Raw genomic sequence first — 22298 nt, forward strand, 5'->3', positions numbered from 1 at the left:
CCCATAGATTTCTGGATAATAGATTCCAAACGAGGGATATCATACCTGTACCCTCCAAACAAGATCATGTGATTTGGTAGCACTTTTCTGTACTTTGACAATAGTTGGAATTACACTTGCAAAGACTGGTGTTTTAGATGAATACTTAAATGAATAAATCTTTTCTTCCTAGATGTGGGCTTGTGCTCTTGGCCATACTGAAGCTGCTGTAGTGTTATATAAATGGGATCGGAGGGCTATCTCCATCCCTGATTCCCTTGGCAGGTTTCCCCTGTCCATTGCACGCTCTAGAGGCCACGTGAAACTGGCTGAATGCCTTGAGCAGTTACAGCGGGAGGAACAGTCACAAATGGTTCAGAATCCCAGGATACAATGTTCACCAAGTCAAGACACTAGTACAGACAGTTGGTTAACCCAGTGGCAGAGTGATACAATTGGCTCTCAAGAGTCCCAGAAGGGAGTTACAATTATTTCTAATGTCAATACAGGTAAGGCAAGTTTATGTTATTTTTGTTATTGCTAAAAACTCACTTTCCCTTTGTGTGGAGGAGATATGTACTACAGCAGTTATCATTAATACAGAAACAAAGAATGTATGGCAGGAAAGAACTAGCTGGCCTAGTTAGTCCCAGCTTGGGCATGCTAAAACTGTCCAGAGATTGTTGATCTCCAACCAAACGTTTTCATGGGAGTTGATGATCAATAACATCATGGGGTTGTACATTTGACCATCAGTAATCTATCCTGCCCCAAAAATGCCTTATTCTGATATAGTGTCCACTTTTGTCACCCTCAATTAAGGGTCAATCAGAGCAATGTACAAGGGAAGCCTATTACGTAATACCTTGCTTGGTGCTCCCAGTATATTGTCCCAAAAAAACCTTATACTATACACTTGCCTTTGACCAAGCACTAAGTAAAAGGTTCCCTGTGCCAACCAGGTTAGGTGCACACTAATGGAGAGCACGTAAGGAAGCCATCATGACCAGTCCACGTGATGCCAATAATGAACAAATGTATAATTTATAAGCAGGTTCAATTCTTGTACCAATATTAGCACATTGCTCACATCCCAATATTAGCACATTGCTTACATCTAGCTTCAAAAGCACACCTATGTGGAAGATACTTTGGCACTTGTATTACCAGGGAAAAAACTGCATTGGGAGAAAAAAAGACCTACTCTTAGTAAATAAGTTTATTATTAAAGGTATACTGCCATCTATTATTGCACCAAACTAGAACTGAGAATAAGTGGTGCACAGAAAAACGCTACATTTTATAATAAATATTAACTGTTTTGGTTTGTTTGCAGAGCTACGCCGTCCACGATCAGAACCTGCAAATTACTATAGTAGTGAAAATCCAAAAGATTACCCAGCAGCAAAAAAACACAAATTAAACCCTGAATATTTTCAAGGGCATCAGGAGACAGTCATTTCAACTGTCCTAAGCTTGGAGCAGTCATCTACCAGAAAGCAAGGCTCTAGCACCAAGCAATCTCTGCCAGAAGCACTTTCCCATAATGAGGGCATGCGTGACTTCTCCAGGGACCTGCCACCACGTGCTCCTGATACTTTTACAAACAAAGCCACTACAGGACTGAAATGGAAGCCAAAAGATCTTTACCTCGGTGTGTCAGCTGTACAGTTGAGTGGAGCACCCAAAACATCTGCTTTGGGGAAGGAAATCGTAGGCCACAAACTGCGGCAAAGAGAACAGATGAATGTATTAATGATGTCGGAAAGGGAAATGGTAGATGCTGAATTAATGTCCTACAGAGAAAACCTGGAGAATGATGACTGCTTACAGCACATGGATGACATACAGGTAACAATGTATTAAATATAGTGTTTTATGTAAGTATAATTGTCTTTTTATCTTCCTTTGGCCAGCTTTGTTATGCTTTACAGAGCCCAAAAACATATATTCAGCAAAAAAAAAAAAAAATTAATAGCAACAGTCATGGAAAAGTTCCATGACTTTTACAGGTTATAATCTCTTTGCCAAAGTCAATAAATCTCCTGCAAAGACTTGTGTAGAAGTCAGGCACCGGTACTAAATCAAAGACAAGTCTGTCTCATCTGGTGACAATGACCAGAATTTCTGGGAAAGTCAGATAACAAGATAAATTATGTAGACAGACCAGTGATAATACTACTGTTTATAGTTTATATCTACATTAAAAATAAGCATTATTAAGAGTTCAAATCTAAATCTTTAGCTATTTCATTGGGGCTAGCATGTCACAAGCTTGTGTGCAACTTAGTAGAATTCATTAACAAGCCCCTAAGTCTTTCTGGCCTTGGTTTCTCGCTTGTAAACTGGTTTGTAGAGTTTTTGAGCAGGAACTGAAACTTCCTCCTGCCAAACTTGTCATGTCTTTGCCACTGACCCAAGGCTGAGTTTGATTACTTTACAAAATATTATGACAGTATTCTGAAAGTATTTAAATCCAAACAAACATACCTGGGCACTGATATAATCAATGGAGCAAACTTAATAAATGCTTTTGTTGAATTATTTAATGTGTTCCACACCACACCAAAAGCATGGACCAATAATCTGCCACAAGGGCGTAAATTAGACTTTTTTTATGGGATGTGAATTTAGAGTCCGGCACAGGTTAAGGTCTCACTTGATGCTTGATCATTACTTGAAGAGAATGTTGTTAAGTCTGGAAGCAGTTCTGTCCAAGTGGCTGGAGATTGATCATTGGAGTTCATTATCTCAAACCCTCTTGAGACAGCCGCAAGGCTTTAGTGATAAATGTGCTTTATATGCCACTTTCATTCATAGCAGCAGTTCATACCTTTAACAGGTTACAGTAAATAAATCTGCAGTGTTAATAACAGAAGGCCATCTACCTGTCCAGCCTCAAAGGTATTACATTATTTTTATTAAAGACATCAAATAAGTAGGGCACTTCGCCTGTCTTATTAAAACTGCTAGAACATTGTGTACTTCTGCCAGGCCTGATACTAACACGGAAAACAAAAATAGATAGAACAAAGCTTGGTGCAACTATAGTTTCAATGTTAGATATTAACTGCACAATGTGATGTAGATTGATGGTAGATGTTTCATTGATGTTTTTAATGATAAAGTACTTTTATAGAACTTGGTATCAAACTGGGCCTCCTAGAGCCCACCAGAGAACCTGACTTCAAGGGCCCATTAGTTGTAGACAATGCTAAATACAGTATAACAGATGTCATCAGTCCTATGGTGAAATAAGAAAGAAATCATGGAAATTGTCCTTGACTGGGGCCCACCAATAGATCCTCTTGTACTTGGAATTGATGTAATGCTATGCCTGGAGTGCCACTTGCACAGTGTTATTTAAATATAATTTGTGGTGCAAAGAAAGGTGTTTTGTAGACAGATTGTGGTTTACTCAATCCATTAGCAATGAAAACTGAATTGAGGGCCTATTAAATTAAGGCCACATACAGTCAGTATAAGAAAAAAAAGAGATGTCCGGAATGGAGGTTTTACCAAAGTCCCTATACGGGTTTCATCTGCAGCTATGCTCCAGAAAGATGGGTTTGTATATAGAAGTTTTTGCAAATTCGAGTATTTAAAAGTATTTAGCAAAACTATGAGATACAACAGGCACTTACAAGTATTTAGCAACCCCATCCATTTATATTGGAAAAAAAAACAGATCTTAAAAATTGAAGTGCCCATTTAAAACTTACAGTGTTATAATTGTGGAATGAAGACTATTGCATTGTGAAATGCAAAGTTTTGTTTTATTCATGCAATTTGGTTTCCGTTTATGACTTTTAATTACATTTTCCCAATAAGGTATTATTGCTAGGAGTTATAGCTTATCATCATCAGGTTGACACCCAAAGCTTTACAGTGCCCTTTCAGTTGTAAAATCTCTTTGATTTTTAGGAAATTTGATGGACCAGATTGGTGTGTTTCACACAGATTTTGTTGCTCTTACAATAATGGAGGCACAGGCCAGTAATTTGTTAGTATTTTTGCCAAAGGTTCCTTTCTTTGTGTGCTATGAGCTCTTCCTTACTGTCCTGTGTTTATTTGCTCAGATTGATTGGGAAAGCACAGTTCAAAAGAGTTGCAGTGATTTTGATAGCATGCTTCCCATTTTCCCACAATCAGATTAAGTGGAAGAAATGGATCTGTTTTAAGTGTGCCAGGCCCATTGCATCCGTTCTCCAGATGAGTAATCTTTCATTAAACAATGTGCTGGTGCCCATGTTTGCCAAGTAATATGACAAGTACAGAAAGACTGTATTTGCTTTCAGCCTTGGAGCAGGTTTCTAAGAAGCTTACTCTAATCCTAGTTCTAACACTAAAACACAAAATACTTTCATAATACTAGGTTAAACCCATGAAATGCTGGATCGATGTGCAAAGTAGCACATTTCTTCCATCTTCAACATGATATAGATTCCTTCCTCTACAACACTAAGTACATTAATTAATGCTTGCGTAAATAATTCATTATCTAATTAGGCCAGATATTTACACAACCAACCATGGAGGTGAAGATCAAGGTTGACAGCTGTGGACTGCAGCAGTGTTTCACACCATGTGACAATGTGTTTAAAATAATAATGCCCTTTTCTCTTCATTATGGGTGGGGGGGCTACTGTTGAATTATGAATGGATGGAATTTCACTGCTCCACTCTTGTCTTAGAACTCCACTTGTCTGGTCTTCATTTAAAGTTATTTGTTTCAAAATGTTTAGCTTTTTGTCCAACAGCTCTCCACTTCAGCAACTATCTTGTCGCTAAATTTAAATTTTTTCTTTCAACTAGGGGGTGGTTTAAATGAGAGCCTGGAAGATGAATAGGAGAGGGTCCATATAGAAAGAGAAGTAATACAATGGCAATAAAATTGTAGCCTAGAAGAGCAATGGGGTTTTTTGTCTGTTGGCATCATCAAGCTGAAATAGAAAATCTAAAAAAATAACACAAAATTCATTTCAAGCAAAGAGTTGAACCAAAGGCAATCTATTCCACCTATTTACATGTTCTAAAAGTTTTCTTATGTGGCAAATGTTCAAGAGGACATTTCCTCTTTTCTTCTTTTTTCCATTCAGGTAAATATGATGAATCTGGCAGAACAGATTATTGAAGCAACACCTGAGAGGATCAAGAGGGAGAACTTTGTTCCGATGGAGTCGTCAGAGGCAGAGAGGGCAGACTCTGCAGCATTTAGCACCACCATGAGCTGGCTGGCCAGTTATCTTGCTGATGTTGATCACTTACCTAGTGCTGCACAAATACGGTAAGTTATTTTGGTTTAAAAAGACCCTACCAATATGAAATACATAAATAATAGAGGCATCTCTGTTGAAACACTACAGGTATGGGATCTGTTATCCAGAATGCTCGGGACCTGAGGTGGGAACTAGGGTTTTTCGAATAATTGATCTTTCCGTAATTTGCATCTTCATACCTAAAGTCTACTAGAAAATAATTTAAACATGAAATAAACCGTATAGGCTGATTTTGCTTCCAATAAGGATGCATTATATCTTAGTTTGGGTCAAGTCTAAGTTACAGTTTATTATTACAGAGAAAAAGGATATAATTTTTCATAATTTGGATTATTTGGCTAAAATGCAGTCTATAGGAGCTTTCTGGAAAACAGGTTTCCAGATATCAGATCCCATACCTGTATCAGTAAGTAGGGAGGCCCCACTGATGTCAGCCAATGCTATTTTTGGAAAAGAACAATGCAGGCAATTGGTCTAAAACTCTGCCCTAAACCAGCCCTCCAACAATAATTAAAGAGTAATTTTTAATTATTCTTAATTCCCAGTTTTTTATATGATCCTGGTGTACATGTTTATAAACATACCAATCTGGGATGACTTTATGAGATTTGAACCCGTGTCATAATTTTTTGATGATATCTAGAGTATTTTTAAACAAATGAATGACTGCTGTTTCCATCTATTTCAGGTCCCTCTACAATGAACCTCTGACTCCTTCTTCAAATACCAGCTTAAGCCCTGCTTGTTCCCCACTTAGTCAGACAACATTTGAAAAGCCCAGTCTACCGTCTGCTGCTGACTGGTCTGAGTTTCTCAGTGCGTCCAACAACGAAAAGGTGGAAAATGAATTTGCCCAATTGACTCTTTCCGATCATGAACAGCGAGAGCTATATGAAGCCGCAAAACTCGTCCAGACAGTATTCCGGAAATACAAGGTAACTGGTTGTAAGTTATCAGGCCCAAGTACTTTCATTCATAAATCACTTTATATAATTTGGACTTAAGTCAATGCAGTGTGGGATTGGCCCACCGGGATACCAGGAAAACTCCCGGTGGGCACAAGTGTCAGTGGGCCCTCCTGCTTCTAACCATTTGGTCAATACCTCCTTCTATATGGTAAAAGAGAGGCTAAATAGATAAAGAATAATAAATAATACAATCGAAAGAAAAGAGACTTGAAAAATAGAGGTTGAGTGAGGTGTGGAAGAGGAGAAGTAGTTTGGAGAATGGACCCCTGGACTGACGTTTTCTGGTGAGCCCCTGGCATCCCAGTCCGACACTGAGTCAATGTATTTCATATATCACTGTATATAGCAGAGATGGCAATGATCTGGAAAGTTATTGTTCTCTGGCCTTTAGAAAAAAGGGTTGTTGGCTAAGTTGTTGTTTTATGCTGAAATAAAGATTTATTGTGCTTTTCGTTGTGCTAGATGCATTCATCTATCTATGGTTCATTGACGTCTGCAATATTAATATATGTTATCATGAAGTTAAGCATACTGAAATGAGATGTTCCCGTGCTAACCTCCTTGTCCACCGATTCATTATTAGGGTCGTCCTCTGAGGGAACAGCAGGAAGTTGCTGCAGCTGTCATTCAGCGCTGTTACCGAAAATACAAACAGGTAATATAGAGTAAATAAACGAATATATTTATGTGTCACAAACCAATAGTGTCTTCAGCTTTAAATCCTTTTAGGTTGACTCTAGCACCATTCACTTCAAACTTGAGCTGGCCATAAATAGGCAGAGCCACTCATTAGGTAAAGTTTCCAAAACAGAAGGTCTTTGTCTCATGCAGTGTGAGTAGATAACTGCTGAAGGCAGAAAGCCGACTGTCAAAGAATGTAGAGTTTACAGAATATTGTAAATTTTGCAAAAACTTCATAATTGTTCCAGAATTATCATGCTCAGTTATTGTAGTACATAATTAAGTTTAAGTTTAAGCCACTGCTGGCTAACCTTATCACTCTAGAGCAGTGGTTCCCAAACTAGAGGCCTAGCTTCCCTAGGGAGGCACAAAGCAGTGACTGAGGGGGCCAGCGTGATGCCCAAATTCTTCTAAATACACCTAAAGACCAGCTTGAAGGTTATTTATGGAGAGATTTGGGGGTATATACTATAACAAAAAATATAGTTGCCAAAAGCCAATATAGGCATTACCACAGTAAATAGGATATCAATAGTATATATAAACAAAGTGAAATATAGGGAGGAGAATATACTCCCCAGTCCATGGGTCAATATCCATAAGAAAACCAATAAATGTTCCTCCAAAAAGTCAATCAAAAGTAATTAAAACCACAAAAAAATATTTATTAGGACATAATGAATGATGGCCTAATGTGTTTCATCCCTATTGGGGCACTTACTCATAGGCTGATCAGTAAGTGCCCCAATAGGCACGAAACGCGTTAGGCCTCCATTCATTATGACCTAATAAATATTTTTTGTATTTTGAATTACTTTTACATAGTTACATAGTTACATAGTTAAATTGGGTTGAAAAAAGACAAAGTCCATCAAGTTCAACCCCTCCAAATGAAAACCTATCATCCATACACACACCCCTCCCTACTTTTAATTAAAATTCTATATACCCATACCTATACTAACTATAGAGTTTAGTATCACAATAGCCTTGGATATTATGTCTGTCCAAAAAATCATCCAAGCCATTCTTAAAGGCATTAACTGAATCAGCCATCACAACATCACCCGGCAGTGCATTCCACAACCTCACTGTCCTGACTGTGAAGAACCCTCTACGTTGCTTCAAATGAAAGTTCTTTTCTTCTAGTCTAAAGGGGTGGCCTCTGGTACGGTGATCCACTTTATGGGTAAAAAGGTCCCCTGCCATTTGTCTATAATGTCCTCTAATGTACTTGTAAAGTGTAATCATGTCCCCTCGCAAGCGCCTTTTTTCCAGAGAAAACAACCCCAACCTTGACAGTCTACCCTCATAATTTAAGTCTTCCGTCCCTCTAACCAATTTAGTTGCACGTCTCTGCACTCTCTCCAGCTCATTTATATCCCTCTTAAGGACTGGAGTCCAAAACTGAACTGCATACTCCAGATGAGGCCTCACCAAGGACCTATAAAGAGGCATAATTATGTTTTCATCCCTTGAGTTAATGCCCTTTTTTATGCAAGACAGAACTTTATTTGCTTTAGTAGTCACAGAATGACACTGCCCAGAATTAGACAACGTGTTATCTACAAAGACCCCTAGATCCTTTTCATTTAAGGAAACTCCCAACACACTGCCATTTAGTGTATAACTTGCATTTATATTATTTTTGCCAAAGTGCATAACCTTGCATTTATCAACGTTGAACCTCATTTTCCAGTTTGCTGCCCAGTTTTCCAGTTTAGACAGATCACTTTGCAAAGTGGCAGCATCCTGCATGGAACCTATAGTTCTGCACAATTTAGTATCATCTGCAAAAATAGAAACAGTACTTTCAATGCCCACCTCCAGGTCATTAATAAACAAGTTGAAAAGCAAGGGACCTAGTACAGAGCCCTGCGGTACTCCACTAACAACACTGGTCCAATTAGAAAATGTTCCATTTACCACCACTCTTTGTAGTCTATCTTTTAGCCAGTTCTCTATCCAGGTACAAATACTATGTTCCAGGCCAACATTCCTTAATTTAACCAGTAACCTTTTGTGTGGCACTGTATCAAATGCTTTAGCAAAGTCTAAGTAAATCACATCCACTGCCATCCCAGAATCGAGGTCTCTACTTACATTCTCGTAAAAAGAAATTAAGTTAGTCTGGCAAGATCTATTACGCATAAAACCATGCTGGCACAAACTCATAGTATTATGATTTGCTATGAAGTCCAGTATCTTATCCTTTATTAACCCTTCGAAAAGCTTTCCTGATTGACTTTTTGGAGGGACTCACATTTATCAGTTTTCTGGTGAATACTAACTGTCTTAGATATACTTTAAACGATTGGCCAAAGGGTGCACGGCTGATATCAGTAGTGTTTTCATATATCTGTAACCTTGTTATTAGCAAAGGGACCAAATGCCGAACCAAAAAAAAAAATCCAAAAATTTTGTAGACTGAGACCAAGCGTAAACAACAAAAATGTAATTCTTCCAACTATGTACTGTAAATCTAGAAGAGGACCAAGTACAAATTCTTTACTTTTACATGCTTCTGCCTGCAGAGCTGCTAGAGGCATGCTGGTAGTTGTAATTCTGTAAGTCAGTGGTTGTTCTCCCTTGATTAAACCCCCCCCCCAGCATTATTTTTTGCAGCTGCACCTTTTCATAGTCTGATCTTCGTATTATAAACTGGAAATCCTAGAACACTTCACGTATTGTACATCTGGCATCGATCCACAAGGACATCAGTATTTGTTCATTACCATAACTGTCCCTGTGACCGATATTAAAAAGCATATTCACTGATCTTTTAAAATGCAAATGTGAAAATCCTAGCCGGTCTCCCTCTCGGTGTTTGCCACATCTTATAGCTGGAGTTATGATGATGGCCCTTATTAATATTTAACTGCAGCCTAAGCATGAAGTTATCTTGATATTTTCCAAATCAAAAGAGAACAGGCAAGTATTGGACTTTCCCGCTTTTATTAAAACTGAACTGATGAGAATCACGCCGTCATTTCTTTCCCAATGTAAGGTTTATTGCTTTCATAACAAGCCCATTATTTTTAATATTATTCTGGAATAGACACAGATTAGACTGTAAAAAAGCCAGGTATCTAGATTTAAAGTGTTAGTGTCATTTAGTTTGTTCTGCCTAATTCGAATGGGGATAATGTATTAGACCTAAAAAAAAAAAATATATATATATATATATATATATCCTGATCCATCAACCAGATATGGAACCGGCCCTTTTAATAAATGGGAACAAAGTCCAAAACTCAGTAGACTTACCCAATTCTGTCAGCATTTACATTACCGTAAATCATCAGTAGTTTGTATATTGTAGTCTTGCTATTCAAAATCCTTTTTATTATATACTACAAGTATGGGACCTGTTATCCAGAATGCTCAGGACCTGAGGTTTTCTGGACTTTACATAATTTGGATCTTCATACCTTAACTAGAAAATCATGTAAACCTTAAATAACCCAATAGGCTGGTTTTTCACATCCAATAAGGTTTAATTGTATTCCAGTTTGGATGAAGTACAAGGTACTGTTTTATTATTACAGTGGAAAAAGGTAATCATTTTTTTAAAAAAAAATTCTCCTATGAGACAAGTTGGTTTAGTCATTTACTAAACCACATTTTTTTTTGGTCTGGGTTTTTTGGGCAAAAACTAGATTTATTATACTGAAAATCTGTGATCTCAAACCTGCCGAAGTCATGTATAAGTCAATGGGAGATGTCCCTTTTACAATTTAAAGATATTGTGGCCTGCACTGGGTTTCATCCAATAATATGAAAAACTTTTTCAGGTGATAACCCAAAAAAAAATTTTATTGAGTCATGGAGCAAATCCAAAACAATGTGTATGATTCAGGTTTTCTCTTGATTTTATCGTTCTTTTTCCCTGACCTGAATTTTTCTAGTTATTTTATTGTTAAATAAAATAGAAAATAAAATAGCATTGTGGATGGGAGTTTGGTTTAATAAAAATATGAGATACATTTGAGTTTTAGTAAATAACCCCTTAACAGTTGGGGTTGGGTGGCTGAATTGATTTTTTATATGGGATCATCAGATGTAACACAGTGCAATTCTGCTCCAGGCCTCTAGGGTTTTAGCAACCTGGGCATTAGGTTTACTGTCCATTCAGAATGTGATAAAGCAAGAAAGAAACCAATCAATAGAGAAGAAAACACTCACTGTTTAATATTGCAAACTAATGTTTATTCATGTGTAAAAACTCCATGATTAAAACAACAATAAGTCCACACCATACAGTATAGGGTAGCCATGTCTCAAAAAGTACTTTCAGATCCGTGCTGGATAAAAATATGTATCCCAACTATATGTATAAATATCTATATTTAACACACAGAGAGGAGGAATGTTCCTTGGAAGCATGGAATTTAGTATCCAGAAGCCCATTATCCAGGCAGCTCCGAAATATGGCAATTCTGTCCGATCGGCCATTTTTTGCATTTTGTACACTGCTTTCTCTTTAGAAATGATAGCAGGTCTCTGATCTCAGAAATTAGTCAGCGCTGTATTGGTGTGAGGTGTGATGGGGGGCATGTGTGTCCCCCTCCCAACCATTTCCTAACACACAGTTTAAGAAGCATCAGAGGCTAAGTTAAGGAAATGTCATAGGACAGGCGGTAAGTACAGGGCCCTGTTACGGATTGGGTCCCTTGATGCTACTCTCTGCAGCTAGTGCTGGTTTGAGACTAGGTGCAGAATGCACATTCCCCATGCTTAAATAATATTAATTATGCTCACTTTGCACATCACCCCGTGCCAATATTTTTTATATTGTCCCTTTAAACACGTACATTGATTGGTATTTGTTTGCTAGCAAGGGTGGCCTATTATAAAGCATGGGCTTTGTTTCACTCCATGATGAGTGCATCTATTCATTTAACTAGGAACCAACTTTTTAACCTTCCAATGTTAATAAAAGAAGACAGTACAGGCAATTATTATTCATTTACACAGAACCAGGTTCATACATCTGTAGACATTCATTATATTTATTGCAAAGTGACTAGTGCTAATGTGCATAAGGTTTATTGTTCCACCGAGATCCCGAAATGGAAATAAGAGGCGGTAAGCTAAGAATAGTCCTCTCCCTCAAGGAAAGTTAATTCTGATTCATACAAATTAGGATCACGTTTCATTTATGTCATGTTCTTCCAGAGAACAAGGTTGTGCTTGCCTCTGTTTCTCTCTGCAAGCTACTGTATATCTGCTTAGCACTTTGTGCACTACAAACCCTTATTGTCCAATAATATTGGGTGTCCACAAGAGATGAAAAGTGATATACAGGTATGGGATCCGTTATGCAGAAACCTGTTATCCAGAAAGCTCTGAATTACGGACATGCTGTCTCCCATAGACCCCATTTAACCACATAATCCAAATTTTTAAAAATGATTTCCCTTTTCTCTGTAATAATAAAACAGTATATTGTACCTGATCCCAACTAAGATATAAGTAATCATTATTGGAAGCAAAACCAGTTTATTTGGGTTTATTTAATGATTAAACGTAAGGTTTGAAGCTCCAAATTATGGAAAGATCCATTATCCAGAAAACCCACGCACCCAAGCATTCTGGATACCTGTATATACTGTATAAGTTCTGTACCACGCTGAATGAAATTTCGAGTTTTCTCAAAACAAGAAAAACGCAAAAGCTCACAACCTCAAATGTGTGCTTATTTATTAAAAATCTTGAATCTCAAAAACGTAATCACTCATTTTACTGACAATTAAGTTTTAAAAATTGAAAAATCAAAGAAAATTGCTGTCACTTTGCTAGGACAACTATCACTGACTTTTACAGGAACTGGCCACATTTTTTTTTACATTCAAGTTCTTTATTACCTTCATAAATCTCGAACTTTCACGTTTCAGAAACTCTAATTCAAGTTTGTGCGTTTTAGAGCAAAAAAACTCGAAAATTGCAGTAAATCAGACCCTTTTTTTCATTTTATAGTCTGAGATGTCAGTATGTAAAGAAAAACTGTTATATCACAGTAGGCCAGGTTACATTTGGATGAACAATGCAGAAGGATCATATGAAACAGCGCACAACCTTTGTATACATTTTAGCCCAAACATGTGTGCAAATTTCTCCTTCCCCTGGAACAGCTAGCAGTTCAGCAGGTTTACAGGCAAAAAGGTTGAACTTCATGGATGTTTGTCTTTTTTCACCCTCATCTATCATCTAAAATGCTACTATGTTGTATGTGGGCATCATTTAAAGACTTTTTAGACTAGAGTTTTTGTTTGCAATCAGACCATTAACGTTGACGTATATTCATTTGCTAGTTCATAATGGTCACTGTTGTTACATGTTGCAATTCAGAACTAACCGTTTGAGATAAATAGCATAGTCCAGTGATCCCCAACCAGTGGCTTGCAAGCAACATGTTGCTCACCAACCCTTGGATGTTACTCCCAGTGGCCTCAAAGCAGGAGCTTATCATGGTTTGGAGGTGTGTTTTGCTTGTATAAAACCTCATTGTGCATTGCCAGTGCACATAAGGGCTACCAAATAGCCGATCACAGCCCTTATTTGGCATTATCTGGCAATTGTTTTCATGCTTGTGTTGCTCTCCAACTCTTTTTACAATGAATGTGGCTCACGGGTAAAAAATGGTTGGGGACCCCTGGCATAGTCCATATTGTCATCCAAACTGAGCAAATGTCAATTTGTATGCGTGATAATGGGACATTTACAAGCACATTCTAGTGTGCAAATGAAAATTGGCTTTTTTTTAACCTACAATCCAGTATTTTTCCTGCAATTCCATTGTCATTGTGGCTACACCTGATTTACTAAAACAGACTCAATTATGGCTATGGCACGATTGGAATGGTGGTAATTCCAGGGTCCCCTTCTTGTGAGCGCTTACCTTAAGTATATGCCATTATAGAACCCGTAAATATTGATTACAGTTCCTTCTGCTTAATATAATGATTATTACGCACATGGAAAGATTTCACATTGTTGCATAATTTGTGAAGCACTTTGGTGTCGCTGTATTAGGTACAGCCTATGTAGATGAGTCACAATTGCAAAAGAGCATTAATTCATGCTAAATATTGAGTTTTGCTGTAAAGTTAAACGTTTATCCATGTGCTGCTACATTATGCTGTAATAATATTTGGACATGCATTTTGTTGATACCACTGCTCATTAAATTAATCTCATCAGCGCTGAAGACAGAGAGGCAGCAATCATCCCAGTGGTGACTATTGAAAACCGGAGGGTTATATTACACAGCCGATTATGGCCTGTTATGCCACTATTTGATTTCATGCTCTCTCTTTATGTGTCATACTGTCTTTTACATTTTCTACCATTTATCCAGGACATACAGTATCTTTATGCACAGCTGTATAGGGCAGAGATATATGACATCTAATTGTTTGCCTTTTTTGTATTAGGCAGTAGCAGGGGATGGTAAAGGGCTGCCTGCAGGAAGGGATGTCACAATGTCACTGCTAATATCACAGAATTTCCTTTGGTGACAAAACTATTTATAGGCCAAGTGCAGTTTTACAGGACATGGTCACACTGCTTAGCAGCTTGTAGATCCTATGAGTGGAAGCATGGCTTCATGAAAGCAGGGAGCCACATAGTTAAAGGGGCTGTTCATTAGTCTTTTTTGAAACCACAATTCAATTTCTATTTCTCACGAATGCCATGAACATTATTAAAAGATCCAAATATAAAAAGTACAAACAGAAAAATGTGCTGAACCATGTGCTAAAAAATACGCAATCTCTTTAACCTCTAAAAAAAATTTTGGACAATGAAAAATGAAAAAAACCTCTATGGGGGCTATTTACTAAAACACTCATTTATCTCTTATTTTTATTAAACCAAGCTCAACCAAACTCCTATCCTCAATTTTATCTTATTTATCAATCATATAACTTGAAAAAGTCTTGAAAAAACTCCAAGCGAAAACTCGAATCGTATAGTCCCAAACTGCACGATTTTTCGGGTTATTGCCTGAAAAGCCCAAGGTTTTTGGATTATCAGGCAAAGCGCAGACCACTATATCTTCAAATTGGGATAGGGACATCTGCCATTGACTTATACATGACCTCGACAGGTTTGAGATGCCGGGTTTTCAGCATCGGGGCATAATAAATCCACGAAAAATTTGAGTTTTTGCATCAAAAAGCCAGATCAAAAAAAAAATATCGAGGTTTAGTAAATAACCGCCTAAAAGTCTGAATAGCTTAAAAAAAGTCCAATAGGATCAGTCCAGCTCCCATTGACTTCTATGGGACCTCAATAACTTTTACTTAAAGAAGTTTTGTATCAGAGTTTTTTATGGTTTTTACACATAATAAATCTCACATTTTTAGAGTTTTAGAGAATTTTTCTTTTTAAAAAAACCCCACAAATTTGTAGAGAAAATAATACGATTCGTATAGAATGTTATTAAATCTACCCTTAGTATGATGTAGAGAGTACTATTCTGAGACAATGTGCAATTGGTTTTTATTTTTTATTATTTGTGTTTTTTGAGCAATCTGGTTGCTAGGGTGCAAATTATCCTAGCAACCGTTTATTGATTTGAATGCGAGACTGTAAAATGAATAGGAGAGGGCCTGAATAGAAACACAAGTAATAACAGTACATTTGTAGCCTTACAGAGCATTTGTTTTTAAGATGGCCCTCTTATGAAAGTAAAAAAAGTGAACTTAAAGGTGAACAGCCTCTTTAACACTGAGCAATATTGTTCTGGGGCATAACTACAAAGGAAACAGAAACAGGGTGCCAGTAAATTAATGAGCACGTTTAATATATCTTGGTAGAATAGGTCAATTTACCAATATTTTGGGGCCCTAAATTGGATTTGAAGTTAAATGCAATTAAACTTCATATTGTTATGCCACTGAGCTGTTGACTCTTTTGAGACTGATCATTTCCTGCATTTCAGATTGTGTTGAGAGAATCGTAAAAATTGAGTAAAGGGGAAACAAGATCCAATCAAGAGCGATCCCAGAAGTATTACTAGTGACACTTACGTGGCTAATAGGCAAAAACTGGACACACTGCTCTAATCTAAGAATAATGTTTCATTTCAGCTCTGGGCATGCTACCGCACAGAGCACTAAAATAGTCTTTTGCTTATTACAGTTAAAGTGTGAAATGTAACTCTGCTTATTGTGTGTATTTTGATGTTGCAAGCGAAAATTTTATAATAACTCAGCATTTTAGTGCATCTTCAGCTGATTCTTCAGCGTCCCATAACAAAATCAATAGCTCCACTCGCAAAACCACACTAATTTATACTTACATTCTCATTTGGGGAATGTAAATGGAAGAGGATGAGCGCTTTGTATAGTCAGGCACAGCATGCTTGCACTTATTTCTTGTTCTTTGCCAGAAAATGAAGTTATATGTAACAAGAGAAAAAAAAAGAGATGATTCACATTATACTGAGCACGTTATGTTGTTCCCTAAAGAGCTTTAGCTAATTTGCAACTTCATAATTATAATTAACTGACCATGTGGTAGAGAGAGATTCTCAACTTGATTAATCTGCACTGACTTGAGAAGAGAGGGGAGAAGAAGGGCAAGATCGGAGCTGACCATTACAAGGTTTATGGGGAAAAAGTTATTATTTTTAATACAGGAATGGGATCCGTTATCCAGAAACCCATTATCCAGAAAGCTCTGAATTACGGGAAGGCAATCTCCAATAGACTACATTATAAGCAAATAATTCTACTAGTTAAAAATGATTTCCTTTGTCTCTGTAATAATAAAACAGTACCTTGTACTTGATCCAAACTATTATTTGAGGCAAAACAATGATATTGGGTTTATTTAATGTTTACACAATTTTCTAGTAGACTTAGGGCATTATTTATAAAATTCTGAACTTTTCAGAGTATTTAAATAAAAAAACTCAGACCAAACTAGAATCCACGATGTGACCTTATTTATTAATAAAATAGCACAATTTAATAGGATGGGGGACAAACTTGAAAGTCTTTTTCCCGAAAATCCACAGACATTTTTGCCGAAAAGTCCAAAATAATCGGATTTTCTGGCTCATTTCAGTGCAGACCACAGAAATGTTCAAATATGATTGGGACCTCTCCCATTGACTTATATACAACCTCGGCAGGTATGAGATGCCGGATTTTGGATTCAGCCTTTTTCTATCCTTGGGGTATAATAAATCTCGAAAAAGTTTTGTTTTTTCCACTAAAAATTCAGATTTTATAGTAAAAAAAAACTAGAATTTTTCGAGTTTTTGGCATTCGGACCCCTTAAGGTATGACGATCCCAATTATGGAGAGATCCATTATCTGGAAAACCCCAGGTCCCAAGCATTCTGGATAACAGGTCCAATACCTGTAAATAGAAAATCATGGTGCTTAATAGCTAAAGTTTTAAAATGAATATGGCTAGAAATGCTGCATTTTACCCACTGAACTTATTGTACCAGCATAGGGATTCATCAGCCTTATGGCAGTAATTATTCAGGCCTTCAAAGTTGTCCCCAGGAATATGCCATCTTGGATCTTTTTAGTCCATCAAGTGTTAGTTACACTCCACATGCTCAGTGGGCTCTGGGCTGTTTAGAAGCTAAAATTAGGGATCGTGGCAAATCGGAAGCAGAAAATTTGATAAGTCATGGGAAATGCAGACCGCATTGAGTTCTAAAATGCCCTGCACTGTAAATCTAAATGAATGACTAAATAGCTGTGTATTGTGACTTTTTATATTTTTTAGGGATGTACTGAATCCACTATTTTGGATTTGGCCGAACCCCCGAATCCTTTGCAAAAGATTCGGCCGAATACCAAACCTAATTTGCAGATGATAATTAGGGGTGGGAAGGGGAAAACATTTTTTACTTTCATGTTTTGTGGCAAAAAATCTCGCAGTTTCCCTCCCTGCCCCTAATTTGCATATGCAAATAAGGATTCAGATTCAGTTTGGTCGGGCAGAAGGATTTGGCTGAATCCAAATCATGCTGAAAAAGCCCGAATCCTGGCTGAATCCAGAACCGGATCCTGGATTCGGTGCATCCCTAATATTTTCAAAATACTGTATAATTTGAGTTCAGTGCTTTGAAAGATGAAAATCTTCATAGGTGCTGCTAAAGAGCTGTGGTCACATTGGGGAAGAATGGAAGCCCAATTTATAGCCTTCTTTTTTTTTTTGAAGTGTTAGTTCTAAGATTCATATAGTAAGAATTGTCATTAATAGGCAATAATGAGCCATGATCCCTTGTTACAGGCTTCAGCTACAGCAGATTAGAAAGATGTAGCCAAATTGGTGCATTTGGGCCATGCTCTACTCTGCTTTTCTCTACACTTCTGCCTTTATCTGAGCTACATTCCTAGGGGTGATTAGAGGGCGATGTCTCAAGGTAACCCAAATTATTATGAAGCCACATTAAGATAACAGGGTAGCATCTGTTGCCTGTAGAATCCAGAGCTTGTATAATTAATCAATAAAATGAAAGCAACAAGGGCAAACAAAATGTATAATTAAATTGTTTATTACAACAACAATACACCATATGTGCACCAAACCAGAATGTCGATGATTCATTTTGTACTCCTTAAAGGAGCAGTAGAGGTCCATCTACAGTTTTGTTCAACATGAACACAATCATTATTTAACACAATTATTGTTTTAAGTTTAAAAAGGCCATTCTTCTGGTGGTCTCAACTGACTAGATAAAACTCATTAAGGGTAAAAACCCAGTAGAGAAGAAATACTGTTGTATATAAAGGGACAAACAAAACATTTGTCTTTAGTACATTATTGACTGGTGTGAAGTTTTTTATAGGTAGTTTGAACCAAGTTTACAGAAAACTGGTTGCTAAAGAAAAATATCCCAAAAATATCTGATTACAGGACAGGGTAAAAGTCTTAAGGCCACATTTACTAGAACGTATGGGAAGGGACAGGAGCCACAAAGGACACCATTTTATTATAACTACACTAACACACTATAACTACACTAAAGGATCATTGTTATGTTCTTTGTTAAAATAGAAAATATGGCCTCTGTATAAACAACAACCCCCCCAGCTTCCAGTCACGATTTTTATTATATAGAGGGCATCTCAGTGGATTGGTAATTTAACTATCTACAAAGTTGCTTGGAAGAAGCACAGGATGGATGTTTAGTGCAAAAAAAATAACAGAAAAAGGCAAAATATATGTTCAGGACAAGCCCTATTCACTGGCCTTGTGTTGAACGTGGGGGTATACTGCCCATTTGATGGTTTCTCGATATAACATGCTACTCTTTTAAATTTTATACATTATAATTAGTGTTTTCCCTGTTCCCTAATAACCCTAGAATTGTATTTCTCTCTCCCAAGCTTACATGGATAGCCTTGAAGGTATGATTATTTTTTATAACTCATTATTGTTACAAATTGGCAGTTCACTGTTTGCAATTATCTTTGTGTTATCTTTTATGTAGCACCAATATATTTATGCGGGTGTTTTTCATAATTTATTTCAGTCTCTGTCCAGTGGAACAATCTAAAATCCCAATAGAAGTAGAACCCCTATTTCACATTAGAAAAAAAATCATATAAAATCTGGGAAAATGTAAAATCGGTGAAATGAATTATGCATTATATATTGATCTTTATATAGAGTTTTTCTTCCATAGACTTCAGGGCACTTTAAAGGTTTTGGCACACGTGGCATTTTGACTGACACTACTGGCAGCAATTAAAGTGCTAGTACCCACAGCATAACACATCTTGTCAAGTGAATGGGAAGCTTCCAATAGATTGAATGGGAAGCTTCTAATAGATTAGTCTACTGCAGTTGGGAAGTTGAAAGCAACAGTGCTGGGACAAATGACAAGGTTGTCCAATGCAAGCCCCCCTCAATCAACCCAACGGAAGACTTTTGTGTCGCACGTCCTCCCACTTTGCTCCCATAGGAACGTGCCTCTTCTGCTGACCTTTAGAAAGCAAATCTGTGGGTGGCATGGCTAACTGCATGTGGCAAATTTGCATAGGGGCGGGCTATATATTGACCTGCACCAGTGCCACAAGGCAAGCAAATAATATATCCTTTAGCCAACTTCCCCTTCTTCTGTAGCTTCACAGGTAAACTAGTGTTCCATAAATATATGTAAAAATGACGAAACAGAAGAAGAAGAATGAACAGACCAATCATTGAGTTGTGTCTAGGATAAAAGCCACAATTAATTGTAATGGGTGCTGTCAGCAAAGAACTGCACATGGAAAGGGGGTCTTTGTCTCTTTTTTCTAATTTTCTAATTATGATATTTACAATGTAGGTGACAGTGTAAGCTGTTGAGTACATAACTGCAAATCCACACGCTGTCAGCACACACAGTTACTGGCTCAAATATAGATAGAAGAATCTAACACCCCCTAGTGGCATAGATTCCATATTACGGTGATTTACTGAATAACTGGAGCACTTTTATGCCCGGGGATACAGATTTTCCATCCTGTTTTCCCTAATTATCATATATTTGCATATTCTGATAATTATTGCTGTGTGTCATGCTTGACCTCTTACCCAGTTATCTTTCCCATGACAGCTACTTTCTAGAGATAAAACAGGCAGACAGTTCTTGCCGAGTGCAAATGTAGCATGTGACAGTTGGGTGAGATCAGCTGTTTGATGCTTTCTAGCATGGATCAAACAATTTGTCACACGCTCTCATTTGCCAATCCTCTGTTCACTACTGGATCCTAATTGACCTGATTACGGTATTGAATATCTCATATAAACCTCAATCTTACACTTTACAGCAAAATAAGCATGCTCTACTACTTAAGGCTGTTTATGTCTAGCTGTATTCCCAGCATCCTCTGTTACAGCCTGTATAGCTAGACTATAGACATTCATATCATGTATCTGAGCCTGTTTGTTGGATATATTTATAAAAAAAAGGGTAAATAAAACTTTTACTCCCTCTGCTGCCCACTACCACAGTCTGCCAATCCATTCCTCGTTTGTGGGCACCCATTTTGCACAAGGCACCTGTCAACCCCTCTTTCTGAACCAGCTGCAACTAATTGCAGATACAATTATGAGGCTGTGGTGACAAATGGTGAAAAAAGCCAGAAATTACCCATGTACATTCATTTTCAAGGAAGTTGATAAAACGCAAATGGCTTGCTTGCTTGCTTGAAAGATGGAGGTTTACTTCTAGGGATGCTCCAAATCCAGGATTTGGTTCGGTGATCTGCCTTTTTCAGCAGGATTTGGATTTGGAAGAATCCAAGTGCCTGGCCAAACCAAATCTGAATCCTTAAAATCAAGTGACTTTTCGTCACACAAACAAGTAAAAACGTTTTTAACCACGTAGTTCTCTTTCACCCTTCCTTACCCTTATTTGCATATGTAAATTATGGTTTTGATTTAGTTTGATATTCTGACCAACATTTCATGAAGGATTAGGGGTTCGGCTAGAGTTGCCAACTGACAAGTATATACCGGTCTGATCGGTAAAAATGATACTTGACCCCAATGTTATTAATAGGAAAAAAAATCTGAATATATAGGAAGGCCGTTATTTTTTTCCAAAAAAGGTGGTAACCCTAGGTTCGGCTGAATCCAAAAATAGTGGATTCAGTGCATCCCTACACAATTCCCATTGAGTTCTATGGTACCATTTTTTTTTTAGTTTTTTAATAAATTGGAGGTTAAATCACAAGTGAAATTATTGATAAATCACCCCTCAAATCTGCCTTGTGCTAAAACTCACCTTGACAGAGACAGCATGGCTGGCATTTGATGTGAGTAAATGCAACCTGCCTATTGGTTACTAGACCTGGTGCAAATTTTGCATTTTACATCACAGCCACCACCCCAAAATGCTGTTGGCATGCCTCCTGATGCCCGCTGTCTGGATGCTTTCAAAGAAAAAGGTGGCAACCCTAAGTGAAAAAAGAATTCTTATACTCAGGGTTAATAACGTCTTGATTTCAAGTTGTGTTTCATTGTGTCACCCACAGTATGCACTTTATAAAAAGATGACACAAGCTGCAATCCTCATCCAGAGCAAATTTCGAAGCTATTACGAGCAGAAGAAATTTCAGCAGAGCCGACGTGCCGCGGTGCTAATCCAGCAGTACTACAGGAGTTACAAAGAATGTGGCAAAATGAAGCAAAGGCGTCGGACAGCTTCTCTTGTGCAACAGAAACTGAGGTGTGAAGACTTTGTAATGTTCTAATTGTACTGTATTTTACTGTGCCTATAGCCAGATTCAGAAATGTAGGAATGACCTTTATCTCCCCCATGCACAAACACCAGGCCCGACCCAGTAAGGTGCCACTTAGTATTTAAATTTAATGCACAAAAATCTGTGGTTCTTCATAGTTAGCTGTGGTCTTCCTGGGAACGTTG

At 37.5% G+C, this 22298-nt stretch overlaps 1 protein-coding gene across 16 annotated transcripts in view; it reads left to right on the plus strand.

The window, feature by feature from the left end:
- Positions 1-22298, plus strand: part of LOC108696619 (calmodulin-binding transcription activator 1) — a 1211516-nt gene that overhangs the window by 1159443 nt on the left and 29775 nt on the right. For 14 of the 16 annotated variants that reach the window (XM_041569427.1, XM_041569425.1, XM_041569433.1 and 11 more), the window contains 7 exons: positions 173-488; positions 1316-1830; positions 5079-5266; positions 5947-6193; positions 6810-6881; positions 19273-19293; positions 21907-22100. In XM_041569427.1, the coding sequence (XP_041425361.1) occupies positions 173-488; positions 1316-1830; positions 5079-5266; positions 5947-6193; positions 6810-6881; positions 19273-19293; positions 21907-22100 (1553 nt within the window). The remainder of the gene's footprint in view (positions 1-172; positions 489-1315; positions 1831-5078; positions 5267-5946; positions 6194-6809; positions 6882-19272; positions 19294-21906; positions 22101-22298) is intronic. The other 2 variants (XM_041569428.1, XM_041569431.1) reach the window with 1 other exon arrangement.

Source organism: Xenopus laevis, chromosome 7L (genome assembly GCF_017654675.1).
Source record: "Xenopus laevis strain J_2021 chromosome 7L, Xenopus_laevis_v10.1, whole genome shotgun sequence".
In the NCBI taxonomy this organism is placed as follows: Eukaryota; Metazoa; Chordata; class Amphibia; order Anura; family Pipidae; genus Xenopus; species Xenopus laevis.